The 15,440-nt window shown below is 37.8% G+C and overlaps 1 protein-coding gene across 2 annotated transcripts in view; it reads right to left on the reverse strand.

Moving 5' to 3' along the window:
• Positions 1–329: 329 nt before the first annotated feature.
• SULT4A1 (sulfotransferase family 4A member 1) overlaps positions 330–15,440 on the reverse strand; it is a 30,534-nt gene continuing 15,423 nt past the window's right edge. The window contains exons 2-7 of one of the 2 annotated variants that reach the window (XM_051636718.1): positions 12,846–12,976; positions 11,440–11,520; positions 11,193–11,319; positions 7,728–7,822; positions 6,153–6,291; positions 330–2,010 (exon numbers count right to left, since the gene is read on the reverse strand). In XM_051636718.1, the coding sequence (XP_051492678.1) occupies positions 1,898–2,010; positions 6,153–6,291; positions 7,728–7,822; positions 11,193–11,319; positions 11,440–11,520; positions 12,846–12,976 (686 nt within the window). In that variant the 3' untranslated portion in view covers positions 330–1,897. Of the gene's footprint in view, positions 2,011–3,277; positions 3,408–6,152; positions 6,292–7,727; positions 7,823–11,192; positions 11,320–11,439; positions 11,521–12,845; positions 12,977–15,440 lie in introns of those variants that run through there. The other variant, XM_051636728.1, reaches the window with a different exon arrangement.

Consider the following 15,440-nt stretch of genomic DNA (forward strand, 5'->3'; position numbering starts at 1 on the left):
TTGCATGGATTGAACAGTGACCGTGTATCATCTGCCATACTGCAAGAACAAAGGAACACCAAATTATACTCTGGTGGCAGCCTCCAAGTGAGTCCTTTTTCATACAGAATGTATTTTGCTGAAGAACTCATTGCCAGGGGATGCTCTCCTGTGCTCTCACACAGGCACTTCCTTCGGGCTGCTATCAGAGACAGCTCATGGGGTCAGAATGTTGTTTGAGTTGGTACCATCTGTTGTTCTTAAGCTGGGAGGTGTGGGTAAATAGAGGATCTGTGGCTTGTACAAAGACTACCAGACCTGAGTAGGTCTAGAAAATAAGAAAACCACAATGCATGGAACACATCTTTTATTCAATAAGCAAGCAAGCACAGAAGTATAATGTGTAGTGCTTAATATTTATACAGTACTAAAAATATAAAAATAGAAATAAAATTTCACTCAAAGCATTTTCACTCACAAATATACAAGGAAAAGTGCTGTCAAGCCACATCATGCTACACCGCTTGCCAGTTGCTCAACTGACAGTTAGTTTCCCAACAGAACTGAAACACTAAAACTCTGCTAGTCCTTCCTCACAGCTTTTGGTGAGCCTGAATATTTGACTAGCAAAAATGGGCCTCCTGCAGTTGAGAGCCTAAAAAGCATAGATGTCACTACCTAGAGGAACATTAAAATAATTCAGGAGAGTTTTATAGTGACAGTAGCCTGCTTCAGGCCATTTGTGCCTGTCATAGAGAACAAAAAAAGATACAGAAATAAACTTGAAACCAGATTACAATCCAGACCAGGCATGGCTAACAATTACTGAAACCGTATTCTGCATGAATATTTGTGTAATACTCCCACCTGGTGGCATAGTTTTAAACTCTCTTCCTTCAGCGCTGCAGTTTCCTCTGCCTGCTTACACTGGCATCAATGTTCATCTTCCACTTAGGCCTAACAAGAGTCCAGTAGCACAAACCATAAACAGTGCTGAGTGCCCTTAACTTTCAGTGCAACTAGAGGATATCCAGCACCTTTTCGTCTCTTACTGAATCTAATGGGTGAAATTCACATCTACACAGAAAAGTGATATGGGTCAGAGACTGATTCTTTCAGAAGGACCCTGCAGCAGATACCTTGCTTTTAAGCCCCATTTTGAGGGACTGAATTAGAGTCGGGGGCTTAAAAAGCTTCTGTTTGCTGACCTTCAGCATGGAGCTGACCTTCACCTGTCAGGAAGACAGCTGTGTACTGTCATCCATGAAAGCCTGGGTGGATTTGGGGATTAGAGTGACAACCACAGCTGCATTCCACAACAAGGCCTGTCTCACAGAGTATGCCAGTGCACAGAACCTACTCAAATTATACAGGTATGGGTGTGCAGAACCTAATGTGAACCCCACTTTGATCAGTGACTATTTTGGAATGGGATTTATTTATATTTGATATACCTGCTATAAAAATAAATGTGATGATTAACCCCTGAGATCATTCTAGCATACAGTTTTGGCCTGTTACTTGTTTCCCTCTGAAATATTTTTTTTTTTGGTTTATGGACATTTACTTAGATTCTAGTGAAAAGCTTTTATAAAACACATTAAATAATCCATGTGGGGCTGAAAAGGTGTACATTCTAGTTGCATATATGATACATACCTTATACGTATATAATACAGTCCAAAACAGCTGAATATTCTAGTACTGTCTAGTGAATTCTTGCATGTGGACAAAAGATTAAATACTAGAAGATAAACAGCTGTTTAGGATCAAAGATAATTGTATCTGATACGATTTACTTAAGATTGTTTTTCTTTAACTCTTGTTACACATAATAGCTACAGTAGTTTGTCCAGCAGGTAATAAATGAATGCATAAAGCACTTCTAGCTTATTTGGATATCATATGCATGCATTTTTTATAAATAAAAATCAAATGTGAGGTCACATTTTCCCATCTTCTGTTTGTAAACTAAATCAAATTTCTCATTCATTGAAACAGTGAAGATGTCTTTCCATAGCCCAACTCGTCCTGAAATAAAGAGAAGAAACACCAGTCAGAGTACAGACATAACAGGACACCAAATATCTACAGTGTACTGCTGCAGGGCACCAAGTGTCATCTGTGAGATGTTCATCAGTCTTAGTTTTTCTTGAAAATTCAATGAGACCTAAGGCTGTTCCTTGCCTACCCAATCCCCCTGCTAAGCCTTAAAAAAACAGTACCATACACCTTGTCATCTCCACCAGCAGAGTATTATACAGGAAGAATTCAGATTTTTGTGAGATTTTGTTCTAGCTTTAGTCAGAAATGAACACAGATTTTGGTTTGGGTATTCACTTAAAAGTGGATTTCTGGTTTCAGTGCAAACTATGGCTGTTTAATAATTCCAACAGCTAACAATAATACCATTCAAAATCACCGTGCCTTCAGCATACACTGGTTAGAGAACTATGCAAAAAGGTACATGGAATACAGAGTACAAAACTGATTATTGAGATGTTGTATTACCATTACTATTTCCTATTATTTTATGTGTAACCAAAAGTTCAACCCATGGAGTAACCAGACTGAGAGGCCCAATTCTCTTCTTATTTACATTGGATATAAATAAAGATCAAAATCCAGGCTTGTTCAACTGGAATAAATGAAGGGAGAATTGGGACTGTGCTACCAGAGAGTTTAATCATAACAGCAAGAACAAAACTACATGCAGGGAGCTTAATTATGCATTTGATGCATAAGAAGAATACCCATTTAATTTAATTACCATAGCTTTTATGCAGCAACTCTGCAATTGAGTCCAAAGACAAATCTGTCTGAAACATCTACAAATTACATGCTAACATGATGGTATGTGTGGCAAGGACTGTTTTATCAAATCAGGATTTTCCTACAACTCCTGAAGGTATGACAGTGTTCTGTTGGTTTTTTTTCAGGATCCAAAGATCAAAGGAACATGAAAGTGAGTGAAAATGCATGATTTATTGTTTTAATCAAATTTCTCCTGTATAAAAAAAAACATTAAGGAAATACTTGCAATCATAAACATTGGATACTGATCTCAGTTTTGTTCTGGCAACTATAATTGCATAAACTGTATTTCCCTTTCAATAATGATCATAAAACAGTTTTTTTCCTCTGCTTGGGAAATATAAGCCTTTTATTTCTGAATCTCCCCAAAAATATGTATGGACAAATGACAAGTTTTATCAAGGACATATGCAGTGGATTATTTGTAACACTTTATTACTTTTTTTTACCATATGAATTGATAGCTTGTCAAAAAGTCACCCACCTGGTTTATGATTTGAATCATGCAACTGTGTAAATTATGATGTGATAAGAGTCAAATATAAGTAACATATCTAATCATTGTTCTGCTTTCACAGCAGCTCAGGGTTATCTTCAGAGTAAAGATCAATGTGCTAAAAGAAAAAAAATGAAGAACTAAAATAAAGCAAAATAATAAAGTAAATGTAACTAATGACAAATTAAAAAATATTTGAAACAAATTACAGTAAACATTCACATTATTGCCACCACTCTTTGTCAAAGAAACAAACAGAGAAGGAACAAAGCACTGTTAATGAAGCTGCATTCTGAAGTAACAAAATACTGTAAGAGCCAGAGACAGCAAACAAAATACATTCAAAAAAAGGATATTTTTAATAAAAAGCACACAGTGAACAAATGACAAAATATTACATTAACTACTGTAGCTCCCTTTCTTCTCTATTACAAAATGGAGGCTTCTTTTTGAAAGATCTGTAAGACAGTAAAAAGAGGAGGCTCTACCCTTGCCTGGGGGTTTGCAAGCTCCACTACAGAACAACGAACACTAAGCACCATGCAGCCAAAGTGGGCATCACCCTGTTGATCTGGATGGAGATGAACTGGCCGGTGGAGACAACAGTTGACCTTTTTTCCTGTGGAAGGTCCAACCAGCAGCTCTGCTCTCTTTTATTTTACCACCTAACCTTTCTGGCTTCCCCTGGACAAAGAGGGGAGATGTGGGCTGTGCATGGCACACAGCAGTGCTGCTGCTGTGGAGCAGCAGATGTCCCCCGACCATGGACACTGGGAACAAAACTTGATTTTTGTGTTACATGCAAGTCAACAGAGAAGACCACAGCTCTGTTGTTTATAAGACCTTGCACTGACATAGAACACTTCATCCAAGGCCCTCAGGATGTCTTTCCAGACTCATTATTTTATGATTTTGTCTTCATAGCAGAGAAGTGGATTGGTAATCAGTTAGGCAACATGCTGTAAAATCCTACTGCCAATGAGATGGTCTGTTGTTTTCATGTAAGATACAAGCTGTGTGTTGGTGATGAATTTTCAGTTGGAAGTAGTAAGGGCAGGGTAGGATGGGAACTGAAAACAAGACAACTGAAAGCAGGAAAATACACCATTCAGTGGAGACTCTACCAGAAACTATCGGGAAACTTTTTTGTCTTCACTGGAATTTTACCTCATACTAGCAAACTTGAGATTTATTTCAAGAACTCATAATTACCATAAGTGAACTGGGGCAAAATGTGGTGCCATATCACAGTTTTGACAGAGAACTGGCCACAGGAATCTAGTTTCCAGGTCCTACTGTAATAACTGGAGTGCATAGCCCCTATAGAATGAACCAACAGCCTTTCCATACCATATGTACAAAGTCACAGATAAAAGCAATGAGGTGTGAGCAATGGCTTTTTTTCCAAGTATGATATTGTGAAATGTTTGTGCCAACATACAAACAGGAGATGTTTATCCTGGGTCAATTACTCTGATGATAGGCTGAGCTGGGTAATGGAAATCTGGCATAGGGCTCTGCCAGGACACACACAAAGGTAGTACAGAATACCAGTGAACCTGCTTTCATGGGAATGAAAACTTGCTCTCGAACAAACCTGGCTGAAGTTTGGTAAGATTAGTTAAGACTGATTAAAGGTCAATGCAAAGATACAATAGATTTTTGTAAGGTATGGGATTTTAGTATTTTTTAATAGAACTATTGAAAGTCAACAAAATTAATGATAAACGAACAAACAACTGGCTAACTCAGAATTAATAGCCCAGGACTGACAATATTGATACTTTTATCAGAGATTTGAAAATAATTCTAAAAATTACAGCTGGTAGAATCAGCAGATCACATGAAGGTTGGCTGAGAAAGGTATTATGGAAAGGGCTCCTTCACACAAACCTAAGAACAAAGTAGTCAGTTCATGTTTCCTCAGTAAGGGACAATGCCCTCTAAACCAATTTCTCTGAAACAACTTTGTGGTTATAATAAACACATGCTTCGTGTGTGATGCTGTATCAAAAAGTGCTAACATGACTATGGATGGACAAACAAGTGAGAGGGAAAGTTCCAATTCAAACAGGATTAAATTAGTGGATAAAATGATTTTATGTCTGAATAAGGCATTTGTGAGGGTGACATAGGAATTGTCCATCTTGATTGTTTTTAAAGAGAGACAAAGTGCTGTAAAGCAGCCTACAGAAAATAATTTGAGGGAGACTTACTGAGTTCACTCTATTATGCTTATCAAAAAGACAACTGAGAAAGGACTTGAATTGTTGACATTGTCAAAGGACAGATGTAGCAACAGATCAAAGGGCACTTCAGGTTCCCAGAGAAAGGTGTCACCAGAATAAAGATCTAGAAGCCAAACACATTTTCAACAGCTGAGGTAGGCAATGAAAACAAAAACCTCGTAAGGAAAGCTACAGGTCCTTGTCATTTCATGCCTTCAAATTAGAATTATCTGCTATTCTAGAAAATCTGATATACTTAACAAAACAAAACAAAAAAAAAAACAGGCTTAGGCCAGGATAAACTCTATGAAATTGTGGGCTTTGACAAGGCAAAAGTCAGAAGGAGCAGTGTATTCTCAGCATTAATAGCTCAATCTATTGGAGTAAGCTAACAGTATGGTTTGCACGGGGTTCAATACACACTGTGGATCTTGGACGTTCCCATCCTTTTTAGTCACTTCTACCTAACTTGATTTCAAAACAAAGGAACCCCCAAATTGCACCAAGAGTCAGTTACCTCCCATCATTTACAGGGCAATATTTTGCCAACATCCTAACATGCCCTGGAGGTTATTTAAATCGTCAGCTGCTTCTTGCAATTTCTGTAAGAGTTTTACTGTGGGTTTTAAACATACCCCTGCCAACAGGAAGTGCTTCTGCATTACAGCACTGATCAATGAGTTGATGGCAGTGTTCCACCATGGATTCCAACTGTGCTTTGTCGTAAGAAACTCCTAAGAACCTCACCAGTTGCTCAACCATTGTTGCCAGGTCCTGCAAGAGAGTATTTAAAAAGAGTTTCTTTTAAATGACCTTGTAAAATTAGTCTTAATATTTCAAAATTAGTTGTATCAACAAGAGTGAAAATTACAAGTGCAGAAGTTGCAGAAACTCCACTGTCTTTTAAAACTCTGTCACCTTCCAATTTGATGAAAATAAACACATTTCAAGTAATGAGGGTAAGACAGGTTGGCAGAGAACACACTCATATAAGCTTGCCTCTTCAAATATTAGAATGGATATCTGTAAAGTGTGATGCTTCCCACTTCAAACACTACCACACCCTTAAGTGACCACTTTGGAATACCAGTGTGTTTTGGAGGAATTTGTTACTTAGCTTTTAACCTTGGCAAAAGAAACTACTACAAATGTTAAAACAGCCCTTCCTTCACTGTTAGATTCTGGGACTACATTCACATAGATGGAAAAGATCTAGAGAAGTGGCTTCTAAGAATAATTATTCATTACTTTCTATATCCAGAACTCCAGGGTTCCTCAGTATGAGTAAAACTTCTGGAGCTCAAGGATAAAATAGTGATATTTATCAGGGAGCAGAAAGATACAGCGATGCCACCAATTTTCAGCAGCATCCATCAGTGAGCACAGTTAGGAATATATCAGTACTCAAAATCATGGGTTTGAAATAATTTCTACTAAAGTTTAAAAATTATTCTGACTGTATTACATCTTCTTTTAGCATCCCACTCCATCAGAAGGATCAGTAAAGGTAACGTTACAATTTACTATGCTATACTGAGTTCCACCCTGATTTTGCTTTTTTGTAGGTTTAGAAATAGGAGCTAGGTTCTTCCTACATTTGCATTAATTTTCCAGTCACCTAAACATTTTGAAGTATTTTCATTAATTCTCAAAAATATATTACTGCAATAGGAGATGGGAAACAATGTTCTATGTAGTATTTCCACTACATTTATGATTAAAAAGAAAGTGGATTTATTAGCCAGTGTACTGTAAGGACTCAATGATTATGTCCACCTTATGCTACACAATCATCACTAATTATTTTCAACATGGTTTCACAGAAGACAGAAAGAACAAACAAGTTATCAGAATAAATACCAAATATATGGGACAAAACACTGACAATACACTTCTTTCTCATTGATCCAGCATACACAGTAAGACATTTCTTTTAAATTAATGCCCAGGACTAAGTGCAGCAAGCACTGAACATTTACACATCTCTGCCTTCTCTAGGAGTATTTTACTGCCTATGGATGCAAACAGATTCCTGCATAAAGCACTAAGCTTATGAAACTGCTGATGTCTGTGGAAGACAGTGAATGCCAGTGGTTTAAAAATGACATTAAGGAGCCCAACTTTGGACATAAAAAGCAATGCTTGTACTTTATGCATTTTAAACATTATTATGCTAAATGGAAAATACCTTTTTGCTACATCTAACTTACCTTATGCATATCTTCATACTTGAGAAAAAGTACATTGGCATCCATGTGATGTTCCCAAAACTCTTGCACATGTTCAAACCAGGAACCATATCCTACTACAAAGACATTACGATTGGCATGAGAAAAGTTAACACTTTCTTATTAATCCCTCTTCAAAAAAAAAAAAAAAACACCAAAAAAACCCCAAGAAAAATAAATTAAGTGGAGTGGGTCATAGCCCCAGGAGAATCGTGTCTGTTTTTGACCCATTGCCACGCACAGCAAGGAATTAAAAAACGAACAAACAAAACAAGTTTTTCTATCAGTCTGGAACTTTCAAAAGAACTAACTTACCATAAAGACAAAATGTTCAATGGAAAACACCACTATAGTTCATGATGGACCTCTTTGAGCCCAGTATTAGTAACAGTTGCCTATTGAATGGAAATTGAGCCCAAAAAAAATTCACAAAGATAGCTTTGCAGAGAACAAATTTTCTGTGGCTCTAACTTGCGTGAATTCTTGCAATTAACATCACACTGCAGCTTCCTTCACTTATTAGCTAAATACAGCATTAGTGGAAAATTCCATATTGTATCCTCTATTATGGATGAAAATTGCTAACAACCCTTGTCCTTTCTTAAACAAATATTGAAAAAAAAGACTTACAAAAATGCTTCATGGTCATTCCCAAAAACTTAGGATGTACTGACAGAATATTTTCTTTATCACTACAACTTTTGTGTGTCCCCATCACCAGCTCAAGTCTAAGACCTATTCGTTTCTATTGTTATTTTCTGAACACACTGGTGCAACTTCTGTAGATGCACCAGAACATAGTTTCAGTTATACTGTTATCAGTTATCTCAGATACACAATAAATCCAGACTACCACCAGATGCCCATGGGTTGAGTGCTCCTGAAAGTTTAAGAGTGATGTCATGGGGAACTCCCTGTACATTTCAAGTTGCAAGCAGGCCCAGCTTGCAGGGTTGCCAATGATGAAAAGCTTACACCTCCTATCTCCTGCACATCACCAGCAGCACAAGCTTCAGTTCCCCACAGTTGCTGTGGGGGGTTTTAGGACCTGGAGAGATGCTGGGACGCCAAGCTGGGAGGGCATGAGGTCCCAGCACTGCTGCGGCAGTGCTTGCTGGAAGCCTTAACCCTCACCCCAAAACTTTCCTCTTTTGTCACTTCTTTGATAAAAGTCCACATTAGCACTGATTTCAAACAATTCATGTGTGTCTAGAGGAGCTTCAGACAGTGGTATTTATTATCTAGAGGATGTCTTTTGCTGCCAATATTGCCAGAAATGCAACCTACAGAGAAATATATTCTGCTTTTTTTTTTTTTCTTACCAGTGTTTAAGTTTCCCCAGATTACTTCAGACAATTAAGGCAGAAGTTAAGCAAATATGGTGAAGAGTTTTTTATATTCTTTCCCAATAGTTTTTTGGTCAATTTTATCTTTTCAGCAAAGCAACTATAGAAAAATATTAAACTTCTTCATTTTGTATTTTGAAGCCACCTTTTCCCCTTGAAAAAGAATTGCTTCATTTTGGTAACTGGAACATTTTAAATGGAAAAAGAGGCCAGTTTCATAGGAAAATAATTTTAATCAGCTGACTAATTTTCAATTTTTATAAAGGCATTGGAAAAAATTAATTTTTGTTATTCCAATTCCATACAGCCCTAAAGAAATTCACACATGAAACTAACACACCAGTCAAGCAAAAAGTGTTTCTAGCTGCTCTTAATGTTACAGGGCAAAAATTCGTTAAGGTTATGTTAGGTGAATTTACAGATATTTTATGTAAGAAACTCCCTTAAACTCTAGAGGATAATGCCAAAGAATTAGCACATTCAAGACTAATTCCTACCCAACTGTACGCTCTCAAACAATTTAGCTGACATGCACTGAATTTCTTTCAAGACAGCCAGGTATAGGGTGGGGTAAAAGAGTGGGACTGTGTCATTTGGGCTCAGTGCTTCTCCCTGTAGCACTACTTTGCCATTTTATGAAGGTTTTTTTGCTGCTGCATTTCTTCCATGTGATGCAAACATTTCCATAAATGCTACATTTAGGTTATTACAAAACTCTCCATTTGCACAATTATGGACACAAAACATGCTGTGAGGTTTTGCTGACTCCGGGAGGCTGTTACCACACCTATCAATGAGTTAGCTGCTATATTATGAAGATATAAATATCTCTTGGTATACTTATATTAAAAAGAGTACAAAATGTTCCTCCTATCTTAGAAGGCTTTCTAATGTGTCTTTTATATGTCTCCAGCTTAGAAGCTCTTGATCATGGGCTACAGACAAATATCCCATTCTCAGTGAATGTAAAAGGAAAAGCTGAAGCTGGGCTGGAATGGAAGGAGAACATTTACCCTTCCTGCACAAACTTGCAGGAGAAAATAGCAAGGGTTTATAAGGCATATGAAATAATCTTCACTGGTTGTCTTACTTTATTCTTCCCTTTAGTATTATAACAGCAACTTTAGCATCAAATCCTCCAAATTCCAGGTTGAAGGAGAGTTTGCTGTATTGGCTCTAGTGAAGATCCAGCTCTCAGAGCACAAGGTACCTGTTGAATTCCTTGTGACACTTCAAACTATCATAGAGAAGATTTTGTAGAGAAATAGAAGGCAGTAAAAAATTTTCTCTTCCTAGCTAGAAAGCGTGGGAAGCCATTGGCAAAAAAGCCCAGTGGAAGCCAGTTATGTGAGAACCCAGGACTTTTCCTCCTTGCACGTTTACTGGGTTAGTGCAATGGAACTACTCAAGGCAGTGCAGCCTGAGCAGGAACGTGCTGTGTGTTTCATGGAGACACACTTGCTCAAAGGAGTTACCAGGTGAGCAGCAGTGAGTTGTTGTAAAGCAATTTATTGTATTCTCATCATAGTGGTGTATTTTTCAGACAGTAGGAGCCTGCAACTGCTTTCTTAGAGGGGCTCACTTGAACCTACTGACATACACCAGACCAATCTCACACAAACTAGAGAATTTTGAGCATTAACTGTTATCTTGCTAGGGACAAAACTTGAGTTTTTTGATGAAACAGAAATATTAAAGGTATTCCCAGGAAAAAACCTGTGAGGAACAGAAAGACTCCTGAGAAGTAGCTATGCAGTGAGCTAGAGCTGAAATCAAATGGTGCTGGGAACATTCACCACTTTTCATAAGGTACCTGGTACCTTGCAAACTGGATTTTAATATAGTAGACCAGAGTTTTGCCTGAGCTCAATGGGACACTGCTGAGCCCATGAGGTCAAATATTGTAAGGCAATTATTTACAAGGCATGGCCACAGTTTGCATGGACAAATCTAAGTCCATGCAGCACTGTATATGTAGCAACCTCCTTGCTGTATATGCAAAGCAAATGCACCTTTATCCAGTTCATTTCTGTACTTGCAGAAGGAATGCAGAGATGAAAATAAATGTGTAACAGCATGTGCAGAGAGAACAGCTCCTTACACTTGTCATTCATAAACCTTCTGCAGAACTCCTGAAACGTTCCCCTGTAGCTCATGGTCCGTAGAGAGCGGTGAAACTGGTAGTAAGATACCACCAAGTCTTTGGGGTTGCGAGCCATGTAAATTACCTATGAGGGGAAAGGAAAAAAAAAAATCATCTTATTGAAAGCTTTACCCCCCATTTCCCAAAACACTTCAACAACTGCTGCCAATATACTTAAACAAACATGATTTCATTCTATTTTTACCTTTGAATTGCCATTATGGAGGTCTGAAGGCAAAAACCGATATGGTAGGTGGCTTTTTATAAGGCGAGGAGATGTCAGTTCCTAAAATAAAGCAAACAGAAACATTTCTTATTGTCCATTAATTTTTGGCACAACCTTAACTGTCACAAACTGTCATACTTGAAAGTCCTTCACTGTACTGAGTCTCATTCACAAATGCACTTCTTCAATATATAGAGGTCTAGGACTAGAAATTAGGTCAGGGAAGTTACATTTGTTTTTAAATATCAAAGGGCTGGATGATATGTTGGGTTTTGTTGGTTGGTTGGTTTTTTTCTCCTCTTTCATTTTCAAAGTGCTTCCATTTGTAGCACCTTCTCAAGAAAAAAGTAATAGTTACTGATTCTTAGTATTGAACTGATTGTTCCCAGTGATGCTCTGACTAAAATTCCTTGGAAAATATTAGCTCTGAAAAGTCTACCCCTAACTTCTTCACTTCCAAATTTTACTTTTGCAACTTATTTTATCCTCAGAATTAGGCCAAGACAACCCAAAGACTTATCCGAGTGTGAACATCTATCAGACAGAGTACTTTTCTATAATTTGAGACAAAATCATCTTCTGACGCAAATATTCTTCCAGTAGTTTCTGTAAACCCATATTGCTATTATCCAAGTTGCCAGTATATAGTATAAAGAACAGTGTGTAATCTCAAACTAAGCCTTTCATTATTTCCACCACTGATTTGCATCAAGGTGGCACTGAGGTCTCATTGGACTAGGCATCACACAGATGAGGAAAAAAAAGTAACTTGACCCCTAAACACTCTCAGCCTGTAGTAGGCTGATTTTGCAGTTGTTAGTGTCCAGAAGCAGCTTAAATCTACCTGTGTCAGCTTTAGCCAGCTCAATCCAGCAAGCACCATAGCTATTCCAGGAAGGAGCCCAGTATTTTGCCTAATAATTCCAAGATATGCCTATATTGGAAGTAATTTATTGCAGAATAAATCTGTAGATCCACAGATCCTGGGACTCTAAGGATTTAGATGTGTAAATTCAGAGTAGAAGGTCTACAGATCCATAGATCTATGTTCCTCTTTTGCAAATTCAGGGAAGGGATCAAAGCAGATTTGTCTCATTTGAGCAGCATTTTGTTTAAATAAGCAAGGGAAGCCTGGAACTTTTATTCAGGAAATCCACTGCCAAGATATTAAGGACAGGAAGAAGTATCTCCTAAAGTATTAGAGTATAAGAAAACTTAATAAAAGCCATTTTGAAATAACATAATAATACTTTGAATCATTCCAACAAGCTGAGCAAGTCCAGTGATGAAAAGGACAAGGACACGGGAAGAAATGAAATTATAAGTATGAAACTGAGGAAAAAGACATCCAAATGCTGAAAGATTTTATTTGCAATAATTTGTACCTTGATGATGTCCAGACCAGGTTGAGGGTACTCTAGGACTGGAAGCTGTTCATCTATATTCATTAGTCCAATCTCATCTGGATCAGCTCCCTGACTCACTAGATACACCACTTCCTGTAGCAAGCCTGTGCCTGCATAAACCAAAGAATGAAAGAGAACAGATTGTATTACAGTTCTTATCAAAACAGAAGCATACGATGGGAGACCTAGACATAGAAATAATTATAACTTTCATCCTTAACAGTCTGCTGTGAACTAAGTCTGTAACTACTCTTTTAACGTAATATGCCTGCGCCCTTTTAAACACACTAAGATCTCCTTTTAACGTAAAATGAACAAGATTTTTCTTGTTAATAATGTAAATACATTTGTCTCCTAAGCATTTTAACTTGTAAATAGGAAAGTATTTTACATATACCAAGTTTTTCCACCATGAATGTCAGCTGGCAAAAACTACCATTTCCAATTCAGAAATGAAAAAAAAAAAAATAAAATAGGCAGACAAAGACCATCCAAGTTCACCAAATGCATTAGCTGATGTACTGGGAAACTGGCAGCATCCTCTCTTCTAAATTGCTGTCAGTTCTACTGTTATGCAATGGTTTGAGAGTCTATTTATACCTTCATGTTATGGACTCCAATTATGTGTCTCTCTCCAGACTGAGGACATTTACAAAGCAACCACTAGATATTATAGCCTCAATGACTGTGCTTTGGACAATTAATAGGTATTCCAAATAGAACTTTGAACAGGGAAACTATTTAAAATTATTTTTCCTTCAGGCAAGAAGGAAACCCTCAAAACAGGTGAACAACAGTTCAGAGATAATTGGCAGAGGCTTATGAAAAGCATGGGCTGTTGAAGAGATGGAGGAATAGAATGAGCTCAAAGCAAGCTAGTAGGGAAGGAACCCCACCGTTTGACAAGTCACAAAGGCATGGGACATCCCAAGTGCTGTGACAGATTGACTAGTTATTTAAGAGTTGTGAGATGTAAGGAAAATGAGAGCAGGATTTATTCTCTCTCTCATGTTGCCTAAAGGAAAAAGTAATTGTTCTAGAATGCTCTACAAAACCCAAACTCATCTCATCATGCCTTTTGTCTCCATTTTAACTTGAAAATAACCTGTAAGTTGCAAGTAACTTGTAACAGTCACCAATTAATTTACATTAACTAGCATGACTGCACACACTATCAGACTTTTTTTGTGCAAATTCTGTATGTTGTTCCAACACAAGGAAAATCATTATTTAGATTTTTTTTTTTAATCTGGGCTAGGAAGTTAAAAAAGATGATGTACTTTGAAGACTGGCTGGAGTGAACAGTCAGGATACAACATGAAAGGACACACTTCTCCAATATTTGTTTTGGAGAGTAAGTATAAGATTCCTGTTTCCTGTCTGATTGGTGGGCAAATTAAAATGGTTTGAAACAAAAATAAACTTTTACATTATCATCACCCATAAGAACAGCAGACACAGACTTTATGCACACTTCCCTTTGATGCTGTTCACTCTGCATTTTTAAGTCCAAGCATGTATTTTATACATTAAAATGAACATACATATGGTACTTCAGTATCAGTCCTTGTGACTCTGAATGAGCACAGCCCTTATTCACATTAAATACTTATTCTGAAAGGAGACACCCTGGTTCTCTGTAATTTATTTCTGTATTTTCAATTCCATCTGCAAAAAATATAAATGCTACTTTAACAACCTTGTTCCACGAAAGGAAAAAGGAACAACTGTATGGGGATAAACACCACCATCGGGACTTTCTAGTTTTTCATCACTCAGGTGACCTTCAGGCAAAAAGAAGCCACCTCCATTGTGCCTCTGCATACAGATGAGCTGCAGGGTTGAGGCAGAACTATGCTGAAACCAGGAGATCAACAGGTTCCCTGCCAACTCTCCACAAAGTCCACCAGATAAGTGGGAGGTGAAGGCCAGGGAGGCCTTAAGTAGCTTTGCTCAGACTCATGGCCAAGTGCTAGATTTGGCTTGATTGGTAGCAGATCCGTGGAGCACTGCAGAGACAGGACATAACACATTAATGTAGGAGGCATGAGAAGACAGGTTATAGTTCAGAAGGAAGTGGCCCTTGAGAAGCTCAGAAGTCTTCATTGTCTTCATCTAAATGTGCTTTTGTCAGAAACAGTGACTCACTGAAAGAGTAATGCTGGGCACATGGCAGGTACTGCAGGTAAATAATAATAAAAAAAATCTCCATTGGGTACAGGTTCTTTAGAACAGTGCTTTAAATCTGTGAACCTCAGTGCTATTAAAATGGACATACATAAATGACTGCAGTTACGTATGTAGTGCTCACATATTCCAGCATCCTATGCCAATTCACACAACAATCAGTATTTCTGCGGTATCTCTTCTACAAAGGGAAGGACTGCAAGCTGACAGTTTAGACATTTGGCTTCTGACCAGCCAGCAGGTTAGAATTTCCCCTTCCTACACCTGCATTGGGACCAATGATCCTGATTTTGCCCACCCAGGAACTCTGTGCTACTTTTCACTTTTCTCCCTCACTATATTAGCTTGATTTTCATCCATTTTATGGGTGAAAACTAGAGTAAATTC

Source organism: Apus apus, chromosome 1 (genome assembly GCF_020740795.1).
Source record: "Apus apus isolate bApuApu2 chromosome 1, bApuApu2.pri.cur, whole genome shotgun sequence".
NCBI lineage: Eukaryota > Metazoa > Chordata > Aves > Apodiformes > Apodidae > Apus > Apus apus.